The sequence below is a fragment of the Pecten maximus genome, chromosome 4 (genome assembly GCF_902652985.1).
Source record: "Pecten maximus chromosome 4, xPecMax1.1, whole genome shotgun sequence".
Lineage (NCBI taxonomy): Eukaryota > Metazoa > Mollusca > Bivalvia > Pectinida > Pectinidae > Pecten > Pecten maximus.
Genome location: NC_047018.1, coordinates 31,969,030 through 31,992,394, shown reverse-complemented (window position 1 = coordinate 31,992,394; position 23,365 = coordinate 31,969,030). Strand labels below are relative to the sequence as shown.

General features: G+C 34.9%; 1 protein-coding gene across 3 annotated transcripts; it reads left to right on the top strand.

Moving 5' to 3' along the window:
• The first annotated feature begins 100 nt into the window (after positions 1-100).
• LOC117325837 lies at positions 101-14,911 on the top strand. Of its 3 annotated transcripts, XM_033882329.1 has the most exons (6): positions 101-1,481; positions 9,960-10,194; positions 10,784-10,959; positions 11,483-11,973; positions 12,184-12,207; positions 13,233-14,911. In XM_033882329.1, exons 1-5 carry the CDS (start codon positions 336-338, stop codon positions 12,200-12,202), a joined length of 2,067 nt encoding a protein of 688 aa, XP_033738220.1. In that variant the 5' UTR covers positions 101-335; the 3' UTR covers positions 12,203-12,207; positions 13,233-14,911. The 3 variants fall into 3 exon arrangements, with proteins under 3 accessions (XP_033738220.1, XP_033738219.1, XP_033738218.1); XM_033882328.1 differs by having other exon boundaries at positions 12,184-14,911; XM_033882327.1 differs by having other exon boundaries at positions 10,784-10,957; positions 11,484-14,911.
• The last annotated feature ends 8,454 nt before the right edge of the window (positions 14,912-23,365 follow it).

Genomic DNA, 23,365 nt, shown 5'->3' with positions numbered 1-23,365 from the left:
ACGTGATCGGTGACGGAAATGCCTAATGGGATCTTCCTTTGAGTTTAATTAGTGCAGAAGACCAGTTTAAGCATCTAATCTGATGAAACCGTATTAATCTGATGAAACCGTATTAATCTGATGGCATAGATGATGAATTCCTTGACGGTGTAATGTACAATGCGATGTCATGATGAGAGCTTGCCGAGATGTACTTGGAAGTCGGTAAGCGACCATGTCTCAGGACTGGTGCAGGCATGCAGGTAACAGATCCAGGTAGTATTCTATAAGACAAAGGCTAGGTCCTAGTACACAAGCCAACATAACAAGCCGATTGTTTTCGCATATCCTAAATCATGAATACCGAACAGTCAGATGTGATTGAAAATTCCGTGACGGTGGAAATCAAAGACAAGACAGAAGATATCAACCAGTTTGATTCTGTGTCGAATGTTCGTTCTCAACCTGACAGAGCCAGAGAAGCTGTGTCAAAACAAGCTCTGAAGGATTCCACTAATACACAACACATGGACAGTAACAAGCGAGCCGCTGAGGGAGGAGGCATTACACATAGCCATGAATTTGCACCACATGTGGCACCCCCTCAGAAAACAAAAAAGATGAAGAGAGGTATATTCATTTCTTACTCCCCTGATGCTGGGTTTGTAGAGAGGAAATTTGTGGTGGACACAGTGCGACAGCTAAAGGAAAACAATCTTGCAGAGGATATTTGGTTTGATAAGGACGAAAAAAACACAGACAGCCCTGTGTGGTTCTCTTTGCGCATGGAGGCAGTGGAAAAATGTCGTGCCTCAATTCTATTTTTCTCCCCAAGTTACTTTTCATGTCCTGTGTCAATGTATGAAAGTAAAACACTTTTACAAAGACGACGACAAGACCCGCACTCTGTAGCCATTTTTCCCATCATCTTCTCATCTTTAGACAACACAGAAATTCCTAAAGATTACTTCTTATTAATAAAACATGCAGTAGATTTAAGTAAAGACCATGTGAAAAAGAGTCTAGCAGAGAAAACATCAGTAGTTATAGGGGGTATTATGGAGGAACTAGAAAAATATGCCTCCATGAATATTCCCCCTACACCTGTGCCACCACCTGACACAGAATTCACAGAGGAGTACAAAAAAAAGAAGATATGTCAGTGGAGTGCTAGTGACCTACAGGAGTGGCTCTTCAATTTGGGAATAAAGGAATTTTATCGTCAAAGTTTGGCTGAAAATATGGTGGATGGATTTCTGCTAATGTCATTGACAGACCATGACATGATTCAACACCTTGGGATCGATAGTCGTGTTGTTCGCAAAAAGATCATGCAGCAGATTCTCATCACGCTGGACTTGGAACACAAACAGAAAGACAACTGGCATCTTCGCGCGCGTGCTCTACGTGCTAAACCCGATGTCATCTATCTGGTGTATGATCCAGCAGATGTCCGACTCGCACAGAATCTTAAAGCCGACTTGAAGAAGAAAAATCTGCAGGTAAGACATAACTCAAACCTGCATATATAAATTAATTCATATATAATAAGGTCAGGATTCAGTTTCATCAACGTTTCGTAACTTACATAAATTCCTTAACTTAAAATTTTCCATAGGACAAATAACAGAATTGAAGGAAGGTTCCTAAGCTAGGATATTTTCCTTAAATGCTGCGATGTTTTCCTATGGATTAAGTTAAAGAACATTGATTGATTTAACTGGGGCTTGGTCAGTCCAAATGGGAGGTACAATTTCACACAAATTAAAAATCTGTCATATGGAATACACAAATGCAGGGTGAGGTGAGCTGTTCATTCTGTCTATACATCCATCAGCTGGGACCATGTCAGTTATCTGCTGATCTATTTCTATACTCTGATACATGCTGTTATGAGCAGTTCTTGCTTTAATGAGCTATAAACTTGCATAAGGGGACCATTTAAATCTAATATATACAGTTTTATCTATAGCATATCGCCATATGGGCCTTTTACCTCAAACAATTTTAACTTGAGATAAATATTCACAAAACTATAGCAATGACACACTGACATTAGTTATAGCAATCAAACATTGACATAAGTTAGAGCACACACTGACAAGTTTTTAGCAATCTCACACTTGGGACCTCTAGCAATCACACACTGACCACACTATAGCAATCACACACTGACCACACTATAGCAATCACACGCTGACCACACTATAGCAATCACACACTGACCACACTTTAGCAATCACACACTGACCACACTATAGCAATCACACACTGACCACACTATAGCAATCACACGCTGACCACACTATAGCAATCACACGCTGACCACACTATAGCAATCACACGCTGACCACACTATAGCAATCACACGCTGACCACACTATAGCAATCACACACCGACCACACTATAGCAATCACACACTGACCACACTATAGCAATCACACGCTGACCACACCATAGCAATCACACACTGACCACACCATAGCAATCACACACTGACCACACTATAGCAATCACACACTGACCACACTATAGCAATCACACGCTGGCCACACTATAGCAATCGCTCACTGACCACACTATAGCAATCGCTCACTGACCACACTATAGCAATCGCTCACTGACCACATCATAGCAATTGCTCACTGACCACATCATAGCAATCACACACTGACCACACTATAGCAATCACACACTGACCACACTATAGCAATCACACACTGACCACACTATAGCAATCACACACTGACCACACTATAGCAATCACACACTGACCACACTATAGCAATCACACACTGACCACACTATAGCAATCACACACTGACCACACTATAGCAATCACACACTGACCACACTATAGCAATCACACACTGACCACATCATAGCAATCACACGCTGACCACACTATAGCAATCACACACTGACCACATCATAGCAATCACACACTGACCACACTATAGCAATCACACACTGACCACACTATAGCAATCACACGCTGGCCACACTATAGCAATCACAAGCTGACCACACTATAGCAATCACACACTGACCACACTATAGCAATCACACACTGACCACACTATAGCAATCGCTCACTGACCACACTATAGCAATCAAACACTGACCACACTATAGCAATCACACGCTGACCACACTATAGCAATCACACACTGACCACACTATAGCAATCACACGCTGGCCACATCATAGCAATCACACGCTGGCCACACTATAGCAATCACACGCTGACCACATCATAGCAATCACACGCTGACCACATCATAGCAATCACACGCTGACCACATCATAGCAATCACACGCTGGCCACACTATAGCAATCACACGCTGACCACACTATAGCAATCACACACTGACCACACTATAGCAATCACACGCTGACCACACTATAGCAATCACACACTGACCACACTATAGCAATCACACGCTGACCACACTATAGCAATCACACACTGACCACACTATAGCAATCACACGCTGACCACATCACAGCAATCACACACTGACCACACTATAGCAATCACACGCTGACCACATCACAGCAATCACAAGCTGACCACACTATAGCAATCACACACTGACCACACTATAGCAATCACACACTGGCCACACTATAGCAATCACACACTGACCACACTATAGCAATCACACACTGACCACACTATAGCAATCACACACTGATCACTCTATAGCAATCGCTCACTGACCACACTATAGCAATCACACACTGACCACACTATAGCAATCACACACTGACCACACTATAGCAATCACACACTGACCACATCACAGCAATCACAAGCTGACCACACTATAGCAATCACACACTGACCACACTATAGCAATCACACACTGGCCACACTATAGCAATCACACACTGACCACACTATAGCAATCACACACTGACCACACTATAGCAATCACACACTGATCACTCTATAGCAATCGCTCACTGACCACACTATAGCAATCACACACTGACCACACTATAGCAATCACACACTGACCACACTATAGCTATTGCACACTGAAATTGAAAGCAAGTGAAGATATGAATCCACTAAACTTAGATATTTTTACTCTATATCATTATCATATTATATATCTCAAATTTAAAGAGGAACAGTTGCAAATTATTGGCAGCGTTTTCAACAAAGAACACATATAGATGTATAAAAAAACAATACATATTATTATCAGTTATAATTTTTCAACATAATTTTTTTCCATTACTGTTGGCCTATACATATACCTTTGTATATATATAGGTAGGAAACACTGGTGTAATAACTTTTAATGTTTGCGACTCTAGTGAAAAAAGAATCTGTTAATCACTTTATTGCTTGTGTTATAAGCAGGTATTTATTATTCCCCATGTAAACATAATTTTATCTGTTTTCACTCAGGACTGCCACTTAAAGCTAATTATAAGTGATACAAAAGTACGCTATATAGGCTCAGAACACGATGTGTACAAAACATAAAGCGAACAAGATCTATAAAATCACACTTTTTATAGCTATTAATATGTGGTCCAAAGGTTTAAAATTGACACTTTTCGATATTTGGAACTGCATGTTGAGTTTTAAAATTTATAAATGTCTGCAATGTACTAGGTTGTAAATTTCCTCTTGTCAAATAAAATTGGCATGAAATGTAAACAACAATGGACAGTGTGAATTCATTGGTATCACTATCATGATTTATAACATTTTACCACTGAAATAGCCGGAATAAATTATGTTACCCAGGCCTACCTCATAAAACATCACAGTTACCAAGTATTGAAACACAGTCGTCATATGTCAAATTTGACATATTGTATGTGGAAAGGGATTGAAGCTGAAATGATGCATATGCATGGTTGTATATATATCATGACTTGTACATGGTAGTTAAGTCACTTTGATTTAACACTTTTGTTTTCTTATCTATATCTTCAATTCTATATATTGACAAATGACACACATTCAAAAAATGATATTTTAGTAGTTGTTTCACAAAGGAAAATAGTTTTGGTAGTCATAGTGCTAGTAATTACCCTCCGATACATATTAGTAACCTCTCATCTCTATTGAGCTGTAGGTAAACTTGAATAAGAAGAACTCTACCATATTAATTCTTTTTTAACAAAATCTTACTTGAAATTTTGAGATCAGAGTCCCTAAATAATGAGCCAAGAAAATGAGAAGTCATTAACAGCACCTCATTGTGCCAAGATTTTTGATGATAAAATCTCACTTAATACACCATTTTTTATGAACTGTTAGGGTGACAGTAGTGATATTTATCAGTTATAGGTATAGTACATAGGCAGAGTTTCACATACTGAGCCAATGTCTGCAGCTACTATAGGTTGTCACAGAGAAATATGTCTCCAAACAAAACACACCACTATCTCCCACAGATTTGACAAGTACATGACAGAGAATTGAGGAGGGTTTTAACTTTTAATATGGATTTATATTTTCCAATTTTGATATAAAGGAGATAATCTGTGTTTCCAGTAGAGCCTTGGTGACCCTTGAGTTGATCACAATCCCGATTCAATATACCATGTTTGTCACTTGAGTCGTAAGATGTGCTGAAAACTTCTGAAGTTACAAGCTTTCATGTTTGTCCAGCGACAGTGTTATTTCGATGTTAGAGCTTTACCCTTTGCCAAGTCTATGAAAATGATCACACCACATGTAAGAGTCCATTGTGGATACCCATTGATACCTCAAGTGAGTGCTTGACAAAGAAAACCCTTGGAGACTAGTCCTGGTATATTTATAATGCACTTTTTTGTATAGACATTTTTGACAGTTTGGACAGGTTGTTCTTTATTGATTTCAATCGAAAATGCAACGGATATATATATATCAATAACATACTTGGTATTTCCATAGGGGATATTGAGTATGTTAAAAAAAACAAGCCTCAAAATTATTAGATCTCCCATTGATCAACTTTTTTAATGATGAATAATAATATAGACACTGATAAAGAGGTTTAACTGATCATTAATGTCCAAATTAAGGATCCAAAAAGTGCACTGATCCTCCTTCCAATATTTTGTTTTGTTTTGTTAATAAGATTTTTCTTGGAATACAATATTATCAATATACAAAAATGTAAATATTGAGGAAAAATTTTCAAAAATAAGATGTTAAATATGAAAAGGATTTCTGAAATTGACATTTTAATCATATGCCAAAATTAACTTTGATAAGGAATTCATTGTTGAATAAGATAAGTACTATATACAATTTACAACAAGAAAAAAAATACCATGAAGGATAATCAAACTTGGCATAAGTTGTCTCCCTTTATGAGAGAGTGACATATTAATTTTCAGAGGGTGGGATAAAAAGGTCAAGGTTACATTGGGTTAACAGAATAAGTTGTAAATATTCATCAAACTTGGTATACCAGTATTTATTTTTCTTCAGGAAAGGGTCCCATAAACTTTGGGTCATGCAACAAAGTTGGTAATCCAATACCATGGAGTAAAATTTGGAATACTTATAATTATTTCTCTTCATGAGAGGAATGAACCCATTGATTTTCAGAAACAATTAAAGGTCAAAGTTTAAGGTCATTTTGGGTTGTGTAACTAAATAGATCCAAAATCAAATGCATGTTGTTAGAAAAAGTGCTCTTGCTTTACAATACTATTGTTTACATGGGTGGCCAACTAGCCATTGTTTTAATATTAAGAGATAATTTCAGTAAAAGGTTTCCTTTCATAGTATGCTAGACAAGCCCCCTCTCTCCAGGATAATTGTTACAGTAGATGTTTGTTTAAAAAACCCAGTAATAGGAGTGTATGAGCCAGTACATATGGAAGTGAAGTTTTTTGAAATAATTGATAATTAAGAAGTTGAATATAATATTCTTATTAATTCAGTGTAATGTTGATATTAATTTATGATTTAAACATTAGACAAGATATATTAACCTGTGGTAATTAGCACATTTGTGAACTGAAATTTATAACATAGTTGAATTTTCTTGCTTCATGTTTGGAATAAAATAATTTCATAAAGTCAAATTATTAAACAGTTGATACAATATTTTTTTTTTATTTCAGTGTAATAAGGAGATAAATTTATACTTTAATCATTAGCTTATAGATAAAGAAATACCACATTTGTGTGAAAATTGAACATTTTAATTGAGTGCGGAACTAGTAGGTAGAGTTTGAGAACAGGTGAATTAGTGTCTTTCAAAGGAAATTGTTGCTAGTGAGTAGTGATAATAAAAAATTACCATATATCTGACAGTAATTAATGCTATGACATTGGGCGTAAGTAAGATCCGGTGAACACTAGTCCCCTATTTATACTTCTGAGTGTGACAAATCTACAAATTAATCTGCCTTAATGCAACAAAACCTCTAATACCATGTTAGCAAGTATACATTATGATCCTATAACAAGTCACATGTCAATAAGGGTAATTGTTAACGAGTCTCTCACAAAAGATTTTTCACTTTACTCTCGTGTCAGGGTGACTGTGTTGTCCAAGCTGTGTAAGCTTTACTTATCACTTCATGTATAACATGTCCTTTCCCTCAGAGATGGATGTTGACATTATGGATAAATGTTCATGTGACGTGAATTCATTCAGATTTTTCTATAGGTATCCAATTTCGTGGATTAACAATGAAGAACACTACTGTGTTATGACATGGGCCTAGCTTTCAGTCAACAATGTTCAATTCAATACAGTCTATCAATTTTCTAAGTGATCTTTGATAAATGTTATTGGATATCAATTTCTCTGCCGCATGTACTACCTGTGTTGGCAGGTCAAAGGGAGCCCACAGCTCCGTTACCATATTACATGGTTCACCTTATCAGAACTGTGTAAAGTGGGATGTTTGAATGACAGGAGTGTTTCAGGGAATTTAGTGGGTAAATATATATATATATATACATATATGAGATTACCTAGTGAAAAAAACACCAGTTGCTAGCTAGCACATGAATGAGATGATTTGAATTTTAAGAATCCTTCTCTTATATAAACTTAAATAGATAGGATCCTTTTATAAACGTGACCATGAAATGTATACGCTACTTATTTTCTGGTTTACTGAGGCATACATAAAAATATGCTTATTGACTAGTCACGCAGACACCTAATCAAATACAGAAGCCAGCGATCAGGGAGTTTACATGAAAAGCTAATTTGATTTTAAAGATATCTATCACTTGTATAATTAATGTATTATTATCACTCATAATAGTAATAGAAGTTTATTGGTGTGTCAGAAATGATAAATTAGTTTTGTAGATCAAAAGTTTTGTTTTTTTTTCTCAAGTTGAATTCTGAACATTGACATAATACAATATATTAGCCTCATGGCTAATTTTTTGATATGAGGGTATGAGCCTCTGGTATGAGGGTAGGGTGTATTTTGTGAAATGAGGGTTACGGTAGGTTAATTTTTTGATACAAGGGTATGTATTTTCATTTAGGAGGGTGGGGTTATTTTCTGATATGAGTTTGAGGGGGGGGGGGGGGGGCACATTCAGTAATTTTATGCATTATACATAACCAATTTGTGAAGGTATTTTGTATTTTACCAATATGGCATTCTATCTTTTTGAGAAATAATTTTTTTTTAAGTTATGATATTAAAGGAACATTTAAATAAAACAATTTTTATACTGTTATTTTCTTATTATTGCATATATAACATGTATTGCCTTATGGGCAATGATAAATGGATTTCACTGAAATATGTACATTAAGATGCTAATTAATACTTATAAAAGGGAAATCTCTCATCATTGATTAACAGTCTAGATATGAAATTATTTTGAATCATATATGATAAATTATGTGTACAACACAGCAACACCTGTAAAACAAAAATGGCCTCTCAAGTGAATCGTCTGTGGTTTTAAAAGGTTACAACATCAGTTAAAAAAACAAAAGATGGCCAAGTGGGCAAAAGAAATCCCTAGAAGTTTGCTTTTTGATAATTCTGAATTTACTTTGAGTTATCAAATAACATTGCCGCAACTTAAACTAAATCGGATGTTTAAAACAGGTGTTTACATGTACTGTTGTGTCACGTCATGCATCATGTATTCCTGTTTAGAAATGAGTGCCTGTTTCAAAACAACCACGTGATATATGTTATCTATGCTAAATTAAGAGAGGGTTCATGACTAAATTGAGTGGTCAAGTTAAGCTGGACATTGGAAATTCATGCAAATATTGGAATAGCATAGACATGTAATTGGAAGTCTATAAAACATGAACAGTCAATAAAAACAACGGGTTTTCTGTGATGTCCCTTTTATAGAAACAAACATTTTAAAGCCTCTTGTATATGGAGCTGACTATATAAATATGTTATTTTTCAAGTACATATAATTTCTTATAATGATGGTTAAAGGAATAGTCAGCCAAATTTTTCAAAAGTTCTCTGCCATATTTTGTTTGTGGTTTATTAGCTTAATTTATCTTTATTGAAGGTGATCAACAATCTATCTATTGTTCAATGAGTTATCCACCTTGTATCCTAGGCGTTACATATCCTTTATTAACAGTGATTGACAATTTAGCTGTTGTGTGATGAAATTTCTACTTTGTATCCTAGGCGCAACACATCCTTTATTGACTGTGATTGACAATCTAGCTATTGTACAATGAGTTATCTACCTTGTATCCTAGGGGCTACTCATCCTTTATTGACAATCTAGCTATTGTACAATGAGTTATACACCTTGTATCTTAGGCGCTACACATCCTTTATTGACTGTGATTGACAATCTAGCTATTGTACAATGAGTTATCTACCTTGTATCCTAGGCGCTACATATCCTTTATTGACTGTGATTGACAATCTAGCTATTGTACAATGAGTTATCTACCTTGTATCCGAGGCGCTACATATCCTTTATTGACTGTGATTGACAATCTAGCTATTGTCTGATGAATTTTCTACTTTGTATCCTAGGTGCTACACCATGACAGCATGAAACTAGGAAAATCCAAGGAAGAGTTCCTGCTCATCAATGGGCCTGTCATGGCCACATCATCCCAAATTGTAGTCCTTCTGACAGATGCTTCCACCACATCTCCCTTTGTCTTCCATGAGGTCCTGTTTGCCGACTGGCTTGGCAAGAAACTTGTCACTGCCATGTTTAAAAATGTCTGGATGAACTTCAGGGCCTCCTTGAAAGCGGTGCTAGGTAAGTAGGACAGTAAAATCATGACAAATGATAACACATATCTCGAGAGGAAAAACAAAATATAGATCTGTAATAATGACACAGTCTATAAGTAAACAGACAAGTTTCACTGTGTAAATTCATAATTAATTCAGTTGATATTTATGTTTAGAATTGTATCTATTGAAATATTTTGTGTAGAAAACAGATAAGTACATTTGTTGATGTTTACAGGTAAATGTAAATAGGTACTCTTCTGTTGGGTTAGTTATGTTACTAGTTGTTGATGTTTACAGGTAAATGCCCTTCTGTCGGTTAAGTTACATTACTAGTTGTTGATGTTTACAGGTAAATGCCCTTCTGTCGGTTAAGTTACATTACTAGTTGTTGATGTTTACAGGTAAATGCCCTTCTGTTGGTTAAGATACATTACTAGTTGTTGATGTTAACAGGTAAATACTCTTCTTTTGGGTTAGTTACGTTACTAGTTGTTGATGTTTACAGGTAAATGCCCTTCCGTCAGTTAGTTACATTACTAGTTTGTTGATGTTTACAGTTATATGCTCTTCTGTTTGTTATTTTACATTACAAGAGTTGTTGATGTTAACAGGTGAATGCCCTTCTGTCGATTTTGAAACCAAAATGTACAACGAGAGTCTGGATGTATTGGAGCACCACATCAAACCCCTGAGGCGAGTTCCAGGTGTAGTCCTGGAACAGGCGTATCTCAACAAGATGGCGGAAGGTCTCAAGCCTCTCGAGGTCCTGGGCACTGTCTCACCAGGTAAATATAGATTTCAGTTGTAGATAAATGTCTAATGTATCTTTAACTTTAAACTGTGTTAGATGAGGAGACTGTAATAAAACAGATACTTGTGTAATTACGGGACTGTGTGCCAGTACTTTTGTTGATGACAGACTGTAATAAAACAGATACTTGTGTAATTACGGGACTGTGTGCCAGTACTTTTGTTGATGACTCTCACTAAAGTGGATGAAATCAGGTCTGCATGATAGATATCCAATATTTCTGTATTACAATATGTAGTCTCATTCTTATTTACACTTTGAATCTAACCCAATATATATCCACTGGAAGACCAATCCTTATCTAAACTTTGTATGAGGTGTATATATGCCATTCTTGAGGAATGCAACACCAAAATATAAAACGTAAGTCACAGTGACCTATTTTTACTACAATGAGGGGTTAAATCCATCAAGGTGGAGCATGGTGTATTCATGTTTTATAAATGTTATCAGATAATTTGTGTATGACCTGACCTGACATTTTGTGTTGATCTCTGAAGGGACACAGTCACAGTACTATAAGGAAGGTGAACCTCAGGTATTCATCAGCTACCAGTGGGACATGCAGGGGAAGGTTCTAGACATCAAACAGATGTTAGAAAACAATGGGCTTCAGTGCTGGGCTGACATCACTATGGCTAGCACCACCCAGCCACGCGGCCACAGCAGCAAGAGTAGTCGCAGCAGTGTAACCCTACTGGAGGTCGGTGGTGAGACTCTTCAGAGCCAGATCCAACGCAACATGAAGGCTTCAGCTGTAGTTGTGAGCTGTATCACTCCGAAATACCTCCAGAGCGACAACTGTAAGAAAGATCTAACTCTGGCAGAGACATTCAATAAACCAATCATTCCTGTACTTCTCCGGTTCTCTCCCCTTGAAAGTGCCCCAGACCAGGTGCGAAAGATTATTGCCAAGTATAGTTGTGTGGACCTGAGTAACGACCGCCTGTACAAGCAGCACATGGCAGTGGTATTGGAGAGAGTCAAAAAGTATGTAGTACCGCGAGGGTACAGCTGATTTCTGGTGACATAATCATGTTAGACAATATGTGATATTTTATCAAGTTCATATTTTGAAGAAAAAAAACACACTGTCTTAAAGTTTTCATCCCTTCATTGGAGCATGATAAGTATGGGAATACCTCATAAACACCTGGAATTTGCTTTTGTGCAGTGTAGATATGTGATGTATATTTTCAGATCATTGGCCAGAGCTTGATACAGGTAATAAAGTAATCTTTTACACAACTACCGTATTCATTCAACAATAAGTCAATGCCTTGTAATAAGCCCTCCCATATATAAATGCTATTTCAGTGTACTGCAATAAGCACCTATCCACTTTGTCAAAATCTGTGTGTTGTCCCTCTTGGCTTATTACAGGATAAATACGGTCATGACATCTGAATGCTTTTCAGAAAGTTCTCAGATTTTATATAATTACTACAGTACAAACTTACCAGGAATAAATATGAATGAATTGAAACTTTTATACTGTATTAAAATGTATATAATAAGCAATTTAAGGTGTAATACTAAAATCAAGTAACATTAATCTTGACCTATGACCAAATTTTAAAGGTCATGGCAATTTTAATTTTTATAAAATAATAAAGTTCCCTCACGCCTTGAAGGCTAATAACATTTAATTACAAAAAGGCATTAGAAATATAGTGCCATAATGAACAATCATGCTGATTATAATATGTCTTTGGTTGCTTTAACCAAACACTTGCGTTGTTTATTGTGCGACACTTTCACAAATCCCTAAAATGCAATGATGTGTGATTGTTCTGTGAAGCACAAGTTTGACACAATTTACTGACCAGAATGTTTGGACTTTGGAATTTGTACATTATTATGTGATATGTTTGTAATGTAAAATTATCATTGGCATGGCTGTGATTACTGTAGTGATGTTTTAATATGGTTATTTTTGTTTTGATGTACTGGTATGGTCGGTGATTGTGGTGAATGGTGTGTGTACCAGTATGGGTGGTGATTGTGGTGATTGGTCTTGTATACCAGTAAGGTAATGATTGTGGTGAATGAATGCTGTAATGAAAAAATGTATACTGTATAACTGTAGATGTATATAATTGAATAAGTTCTGAAATATTTCTCGTCAGGATTATTTTTAAAAGTACTGTTTTGAAAAAATAGTTCTGACTTACTGTGGTGATATTGCTCATACCAACTGTCCATTTAATGGATAGAAGTTTAATTAATGATAAAATTCTGTATGCCAGCTGTGACCATCTAAAGTCAAAAGAGAAACCAAATCAGACCTTCAGGTGCATCAATTGACCCAACTAAGGCAGGAATTGGAGTGGGTCATGTGACCCTACCAGGCATACCTTCAGATGTATCAAATTACCTCACCATAGTGGGTTTTAAAGTGCATCAAATAACCTCACCAAGGCAGGCCTTCAGGTGCATGTTTCATCAAAGAACTCTACCATGACTGGTCTAAAGATGCATCAAATGCCACACAGACCAGACCAAGATCGGCCCTTGGGGCATCATCGGGAACACACATATATTGGACACGTCTAATTACCCCACTAAGTCAGCCCTGTGGGTGTGTCAGTGGACAAAAGGCTATCTTTTAATATGCTGATACATTTGTATTCTTAATTTTAACTCTTTATTAAATCTTCTATCAATATGGTTTGCTAAGATGAATTAAAAGATATACCTGATATGTATACAATAATATAATGTCAGTCAATTTTATTCAAATTAGAACATTGTAAGGCTGGTTATTTTGGTCTACATGTGTGTAAAGTGAAAGTGACGGGTTGTTTGTAAAACTGGATCTGCGTTTGTTTTTTGTAAAATTATTGATTTTATGTAGAACACTTAAAGTAAGACATGTTTGGTTTGTGTATAAAATAAAACCTTGTCAGTCTGAACACTTCTGTTGGCATATTAAGTGAAACTTTGAGTGTCTGAATTTGTTGATTTTCAAAATTTCCTAGAATATTATAATTCAGCACTTAGAAGGAATAAATTCCTTTGAAATAATGATTTTTCACTAACAAATAATAAGAGATATATGTTCATTCTAGATTAAGTTGCCCAGGCAGTATACTGTGATTATATGTACATATGTTTACTTTTAAAACCTTTGGATAACTTGTCTATTCAATGATTTGCATGTACAGAGGAGCCCACTTATTTGCATATCGCTTATTTGAATAAACCACTTATTTGCATAAAATTCTCAGGTCCCGATTTTTTTCTTCTTTATCATTGTATGTACATGTATTTAATTATAATGAAAAGAGATAATTGATATGAAATAAGATATTACTGAGTCAATGATTTATTTTGTTAACATGGTTTATTTGATAATGGTAATACAAATATGATTGTGTTTGGATTTTCAGCTTATATTAATATTATGTACAAAATAAGGGGACCATATTCTCATTGAATTGATGAAAATTTAACAATTGGGAATTTTATACAAAATATTCATTGACATGTTCCTGAATGTGATAGATGTTACAGAAGTAGGCATTTTGATAACTAAAAAAAATCATTCTGATATTAACTGTACCAATTCAACCTTTATCCAATGCCATAGTCTATGGCGTAGTATGTTGAATACACTTCCAGGTGAAAGGCTTTAATTTGTGATACCTTGTCTACTACCATTTTACACCACATTGTTAAATATCAATCGCAATCAACCTCAACCTTTTAAATTTTTTTGTTTTTAAATCCTTTTACAAATAAGATTTATTTTAATTTGATTGAAATTGAAATCTCAACTGGAATCATAACCAGTAGTTATATACAATTTATATTTCTCAAAATAGGATTTTGTAATGACACCATACCTCACATTCACAAAGCCATTGCCATGTTCCAGGTAAAGATCATATGAACTTTTATAACTGACATAGAACTTGTGACATTACAAAAAGTAAGAGAGTTAATGGTCTTGGTTAAGTACAGGAACATTTTTAATAACAAGAGAACTTTAGTTTAAACAATATTTTATTCAATATTTACATGTCATATATATGATACATAATAATAAAAGGATTCAGAAAAAAAGTATGAAAATACTTATTTAAATCTGTCTCCTTAAATAATAGATTGGCGGGTGACAACACTGTATAGCTATTTATTAGTCAAATAGTATAACTTAAAAACAAAACTATTGATGAGAGAGAGAGAGAGAGAGAGAGAGAGAGAGAGAGAGATGTAATGGGACCTAGTGATACTATAGGTACTACATAAGCAAAATGACATAATAAAACATAGTAATATAATGTAAATATACAGCACTAGTGACCTCTTGGGACTCGTAAAATGGCACTATTAATTTAAAAAACGTTTGGTTTTTAAAATATAAAGTTGGATGCAATGGAAAATATTTTCATTCTCTGTAATCGATAGATTTGGATTTCCGTATAGAAGCATATCAAAAGTATAGTCTATTGGTAGATCTACAAAACATTCGTTTCTTACAATGGTATAGTTTGGACAAGACAATAGAAAGTGTTCAGTGGTTTCATGCGCTTGTCTACATGAACATACAGGGCTGTCGATAAGATTACGACTAAATAGATGGGCATTTAGAGAGCTGCAATTCATCCTCAATCTAGCATGATGAACCTGATCAGAACGTTTCCCATAACTATAATAAGGAGGGACTGTCGGTGAGTGTCTGTGTAGGTATTTTTTCAGGTTACTAAGGGAGGGGCTATTTTTAATATCTGGGGGTAGTGAATTCCACAGGTCAATAAAAGAAGGGAGAAAAGAGTTTTTGTAGAAGTTCGTTTTACAGAATACATTATTTAAGTTATCAGCATCGCGTGTGTTATAATGATGAACGTCCATTCTGCGTTGAGGGAGTAAATTAGAAAGGTATGGGGGAGTGAGAGAACTTTCTCACATTAATACATTTCCAGAAGACTTTGAATTTGACCATAAGAGTGGTTTTAAGTTTGAAGATCAACACCTGAAGAATACATTGCGTCTTATGTTGTTAAACATGTCTTCCATTTTTGTGTTACATTTATCTGTTTTTGTGATAACTTATTTTTTTATCATTGATGTGAATTGTTGAAATGTTATTGAAAAAATAGGTCTTGTGGCCAATAATACGGAGTTAGATATAAACTTGATGGATTAAAGAAATATAGGAACATTTCTAGAATCTCAGTTTTAGAAATATGGGGACTTTTCCAGAATCTCAGTTTGTAAATTTTATTAGCAGATCTGTTGGATAAGATAAGTGACATTGAGATAATACAGTGTGTATTTCATTTTGAGTGGAGAGATTTAGTCAGATAATGTTATTCTGACATTTGTAGTAGCTTATTTATCACTTGTTGAACCCCCATTTTATCATGTACAAATATAAATCGGTCCATTAAATGGGGGATTCCCCTTGAGTACTGTGCACAAGTATTAATCCGTCCAATAAATAGGGGATTCCCCTTGAATATTGTGTACAAGTATAAATCCGTCCAATAAATAGGGGATTCCCCTTGAATATTGTGTACAAGTGTATAAAAACAGGATTCCCCTTGAATATTGGGTAAAAGAGTAAATCCTTCCAATAAATAGGGGATTCCCCTTGTATTGTGTACAAGTGTATAAAAACAGGATTCAGCTTAAATTGTGTAAAGTGGACTATCAATTATCTGGACAGCTGCGTTCCAAGCCCAAACCGTCCGGTATTCTGGACTGCCGAATTTCGTCCACTCTGTAAATAAATGTATCGCGAAAGAGTTATTTCCCTTGATTATATACACTTGGAAACTTTGTGTACAAGTGTAAATCCTTCAAATAAATAGGAGACTCCCTTGTATTGTGTACAAGTGTAAATCCTTCCAAAAAATAGGGGATTTCCATTGTATTGTGTACAAATGTATAAAAAGAGGATTCCCTTGTATTGTGTACAAGTGTATAAAAGGAGGATTCTCTTGTATTGTGAACAAATGTATAAATCCTTACAATAAATATGGGATTCCCATTGTGTTGTGTACAAGTGTATAAAAGGAGGATTCTCTTGTGCTGCGTACAAGTGTAAAATTATCATCCAATGAATAGGGGATTCCAATTGTATTGTGTACAAGTGTAAAATTATCATCCAATGAATAGGGGATTCCAATTGTATTGTGTACAAGTGTAAATCCTTCCAATAAATAGGGGATTCCAATTGTATTGTGTACAAGTGTAAATCCTTCCAATAAATAGGGGATTCCAATTGTATTGTGTACAAGTGTAAATCCTTCCAATAAATAGGGGATTCCAATTGTATTGTGTACAAGTGTAAATCCTTCCAATAAATAGGGGATTCCAATTGTATTGTGTACAAGTGTAAAATCCGTCCAATGAATAGGTGATTCCTATTGTATTGTGTACAAGTGTAAAATCCGTCCAATGAATAGGTGATTCCTATTGTATTGTGTACAAGTGTAAATCATTCCAATAAATAGGTGATTCCTATTGTATTGTGTACAAGTGTAAAGTCCGTCCAGTTAACAGGGTATTGTCCTTCTATTGTATAGAAGTGAGTGAACCAATTATCAGTGTCATGTACACATTGTCAAATCTATTAGAGCTGAAAGATTTCCATCACTTGTTTATAAATGATAATTTAACTCACCCTGCCTAATGATATTGTATGGTGGGTCAGTGGACCAATGTCTGACATTTGGAGTCAAAATGAATATATGTATACTAAAGTATTTCTGACAATAAAAACTACCAATCTATTCATTAGTTTTTATTTTTCACTGCGAAAATTTCACATCCACAGAAAAAGGAGTTGTATACAATGTTAACTACAGGACTTTGATACAGGATCCTCGGTATTGTATAAATACACATGGAGCATTATACACTTACTGTAAACGTGTTCATTTTGGCACTCTGAAATCTTAGCACACAGCTGATCTAAACGTATTAGCGCGATGTTGAATTGGTGCACCAGAATTACTAAATTATACACACAACATACATTGTACATCAACTACAATTAGCATATTCAGAATTTAGCGTAATGCTTTCAGCGCAAACAAAGAAAAACACCCAAAAACCCGCTATTTTTTCTGACTCAACTTAAAACCCTATCCAGCGACACTCAAGAAAACTGCTTATATGGCAATGGTGCGATCAGTACTAGGATACAGTGACACCGTTTGGGATCCCGCTAACAAAAAAACGTTGAAAATGGACCCCCATGGAAAATGGAACCCGGTGCCGTGGAAAACGGAACCACATTTTAAATTTTCTTTACATACCCGTTTAAAATGGACCCCGTTGAATAGTGAACCACATAAAAGTATTGGATCTCGGTACCAGATTACATAGGATATTGATCGAAATTGATTAATTAATAACTGGGATTGGATTAATTAATAACTGGGACGCCGTGGAAAACGGAACCACATTTTAAATTTTCTTTACATACCCGTTTAAAATGGACCCCGTTGAATAGTGAACCACATAAAAGTATTGGATCTCGGTACCAGATTACATAGGATATTGATCGAAATTGATTAATAATTTTACCTTTGACCCTTGGTGACCCATATAATGACCTTTGAAATAACTTAACACTGTTACAAGATATTCATGTAACGTGTACACGATATTGATCGACATTGATTAACAATTTGACCTGTGACCTTTAGTGACCTATATAATGACCTTTGCTATAATAACATGGACAAGATATTGATCGACATTGATAAGCAATTTGACCTTTGACCTTTGGTGACCCATATAATGACCTTTCGTATACTTATCACCGTTATAAGATATGCATATGAAATGTATACGACATTGGTCCATAGTTATGAAGAATCTGACTTGTGACGTTTGGTGTCCATTTTAATGACCTTTTGCATAAACTTCAACTGTTATATGATATGCATATTCTAAGGTATACGATATTGATTTACAATTTTATCTGTGACTTTTGGTGACCCATATAATGACCTTTGCTATAACTCATCACTATTATAAGCTATTCATAAAATATGTATACGATAGTGATGAACATTCTTAACAAATAATATGGAAATGGATCAGTATGTTGTGGGGTCCATTTTCAACGTTGAATATGGAACCGGAGTCCTTCTTAACTAATAATATGGAAATGGAAATGGGTCAGTATATCGTGGGGTTCCATATTCAACGCTGAAAATGGAGCCCAGAACATACTGACCCATTTCCATATTATTTGTTAATGACTCCGGTTCCATATTCAACGTTGAAAATGGACCCCACAACATACTGACCCATTTCCATACTATTTGTTAAGAATGACCGGGTTCCATATTCAACGTTGAAATTGGACCGGTGTCATTTTTTTGGGAACTGAAATAGAAATTCTTAAAAACACTTTTAAAATTTCGGTTATTTACACTCAAATACATTCAAGTGTCCCGATTCATCGGTCCGTTAGGAAAAGTTTCTTAAATCACGTGAAATTGCAGAAACGAGCCCACTAACGAATCGCAACATCCGACCCATCGGAGTCGACTACAAAGGGCACGTGATCACATCGAATTAGGCGATTTGTTTCATCATGCATTATAGTTCCTGTTCAGGGTCTTGTAATGATATTTTTGAAGCACTGTCAAAATTAAGTGGTCACACACCGTGTATATATATCAGGTATCATACATGTAATTAAACAATTTAATCTCAAGTCATTTACCTGTCAGTTGGTCGCTCTATTTTTATGTGTTTGTATTGTATTATGTGTTATCCCATTTTGGCTGGAATTAAAAAGAATATACTGAATTGAATATTTTTTTCCTGTCGACGGTCAAGAAAACAAATATCGACGTTGAAAATGGACCCCACAACATACTGACCCATTTCCATAGTATTTGTTCAGAATGACACGGCTCCATATTCAACGTTGAAAATGGACCCCACGACATACTGACCGATTTCAATATCGTTTGTTAAAAATGACCCCGGTTCCGCATTCAACGTTGAAAATGGACCCCGCGACATACTGACCCATTTCCATATTATTTTCTAAAAATGACCCCGGTTCCGCATTCAACGTTGAAAATGGACCCCACGACATACTGACCCATTTCCATATTATTTGCTGAAAACGACCCGGTTCCATATTCAACGTTGAAAATTGACCCCACAACATACTGACCATTTCCATATTATTTGATGAAAATGACCCTGGTTTCATATTCAACGTTGAAAATGGACCCCACAACATACTGACCCATTTCCATATCATTTGTTAAGAATGACCCGGTTACATATTCAATGTTAAAAATGGACCCCACAACACACTGACCCATTTCCATATTATTTATCTAAGAAATGACCCCGGTTCCATTTTCAACGTTGAAAATGGGCCCCATAACATATTGATCCTTTACCATATTAGATTTTCAAAATGACAGCATTTCCATTTCAAATGTTACACTGGGTATGGGTTGATGAATAAATTACCGAAAACATAATTGGACAAATCTATGTCGATCAATATCGTATACATGTTGTATGTAGCTTATGATAGTTAATATTTATAAAAATGTCATTTTATGTGTCACCAAAAGTCAGAGGTCAATGTCGATCAATATCGTATACATTAGAATATGCATATAATATAACAGTTTGAAGTTTATACAAAAGGTCATTAAAATGGACACCAAAGGTCACAAGTCAGATTCTTCATAAATATGGACCAATGTCGTATATGTCATATGCATACCTTATATAGTTAAAAGTTTCTACAAAGGTCATTTTCTGGGTCACGAACGGTCATAGGTCAAATTGTTTATCAATGTCGATCAATATCGTGTAAATGTTGCATGGTATCTTTTAACAGTGTTAAGTTATTGCAAAGGTCATTATATGGGTCACCAAGGGTAAAAGGTGTGAATATCTAATAACAGTGATAAGTTTATCAAAGGTCATTATATGGGTAACAAAAGGTCAAAGGTCAAATTGTTAATCACTGTCAATTAATATCGAGTACATGTTGCATGGATATCTTTTAACAGTGTTAAGTTATTTCAAAGGTCATTATATGGGTCACCAAGGGTAAAAGGTGTGAATATCTAATAACAGTGATAACTTTATCAAAGGTCATTATATGGGTCACAAAAGGTCAAAGGTCAAATTGTTAATCACTGTCAATCAATATCTTGTACATGTTGCATGGTATCTTAACAGTGTTAAGTTATTTCAAAGGTGATTATATGGGTCACCAAGGGTCAAAGGTCAAATCCTTAATCAATGTGGACCAATGTCGTATACATTTCATATGCATATCATATTACAGTTTGAATATATACCAAAAGTCATTATATGGGTAACCAAAGGTCACAGGTCAAATTATTAATTAATGTGGACTAATGTCGTATACATTTCATATGCATATCTTAGAACGGTGATAAGTTATACGAAAGGTCATTGTCTGGGTCACCAAAGGTCACAGGTCAAATTGTTAATCAATGTCGATCAATATCGTGTACATGTTGCATGAATATCTTGTAACAGTGTTAAGTTATTTCAAAGGTTAATATGGGTCACCAAGGGTCAGAGGTCAAATTATTAATCAATGTCGATCAATATCGAATACATTTCATATGCATATCATATTACAGTTTGAAGATATACCGAATGTCATTATAAGAGTCACCAAAGGTCACAGGTCAAATTGTCAATCAATGTCGATCAATATCGTGGACGTGTTGTATGAATGTCTTATAACAGTCATAAGTTAAACCAAAGGTCATTATATGGGTCACCAAAGGTCAAATTGTCAATCAATTTCGATCAATATCGTTTAAATTTTACATGCATATCATGTTATAGTTTGATGGTATACCAAAAGTCATTATATATGGGTCACTAAAGATCGATTTGTTAATCAATATCGATCAATATTGTTTGCTTGTTAAAGGGTTTTGGACACATAGGGTATTTTTCCATTTTCTGTTAGCCCGACCCCATAAATGTTGGCTGACACAGGTTTTACCTCGCCATACAAAGCTGTTTATCTATTTTAGGCCAGTAGGGGGATATTGCTGCTGGCTGAAAATTTTTAATGGCTAGGTGGTCACGTGGTCCGACGCGTCATCTGGTTCACAACACCAGTATCACTAGGCTAGAATCTGCCTTGTTATATGCATTTATAGAGGGAAACTTCAAAAAGACCCATATTATTTTGTAAACATTGAAAGCAATGACAGTGAATGTCCTGATTTTATCATCTTACATGTTTAGATTTTCTTTCGACACCTCATGTCTGTAATTGTATAATCAAAATAGTAGACCAGCGGACAATATCATAACCTTGGTAATTTACTGATATCACATGTCATCTGTTTATTTATTTTTTTTATTTTAAAAACTCAAACAATGGCATATACACTATAGGTCTACTCAGAGATGTAAACATCACATATGTGATATATACATCTCTGGTCTACTATACAGTGAGGTGACAAAATGATCTCACTTGTGAAGTCTTTTTACGGTGATTAATTTTCCTAGCCTTGTTAACCATTTTATTTTTGGCATGATTTGATAAGATTTTGTACACTTTTAAGAACATGTTTTACCCTTTCCTGACGTAATATTAACATAAAAATATCCATTTCTTAATTTTGCAGGATAAAGATTTGATAAAAATGCAGTAGTTTGAAATACAGTTGTCTCATCCTGATGTAATTTAATTAGATAGTACGTACTCACAGAACTGATTTTTTTTTTATCGGAGACGATACATGGGTTTTTTGTTCATTGAACTTTGAGGATTTCCTTTGTACATATTAAATCAAGAATTTTTAAATATTGGTTGAAATTAAAGCGTCCAGATAATTTTTTACTCAAAGCATGTTATGATGCATGTTGGAAACTAAATATCCTTGGATTCTTTATTTAAATCAGTAACTTTGAACTGTCAGTCTTGGGTAAATGTTTGAAGAAATCAGTTACTGTTCTGATCAATTTTACAGTAATGTATTCAAACAACGTCCTTTTTTGACAATTTCCTTAAAGAATGTTTTATGAAGGTTATGAAGGAAATGTATTTGATGTGGTGAAAATGCTACGCAGACATTTGTATTGATTTGATTAAAACATATCATTTTAAATACTGTAGTATGTTTAAAAGTATTCAGTTACTCAAAGTAGAAAATATGAAAGAACTTAACAATTTAGGAATATATTTATCACTAGCAAATAAACTAAAGAAAAGATTTTTTATAAGATTTTAATTAGAATATATTCATTTTGAATGATTATTTCTCTGTTTCCCTGTAACAAATCTGACAAATTAGCTGATTGAATTATAAATCATGTAAGAGTGGATGCCTTTGTCCATTAATGTTATATACTATTTTATCCAATAAGTTGT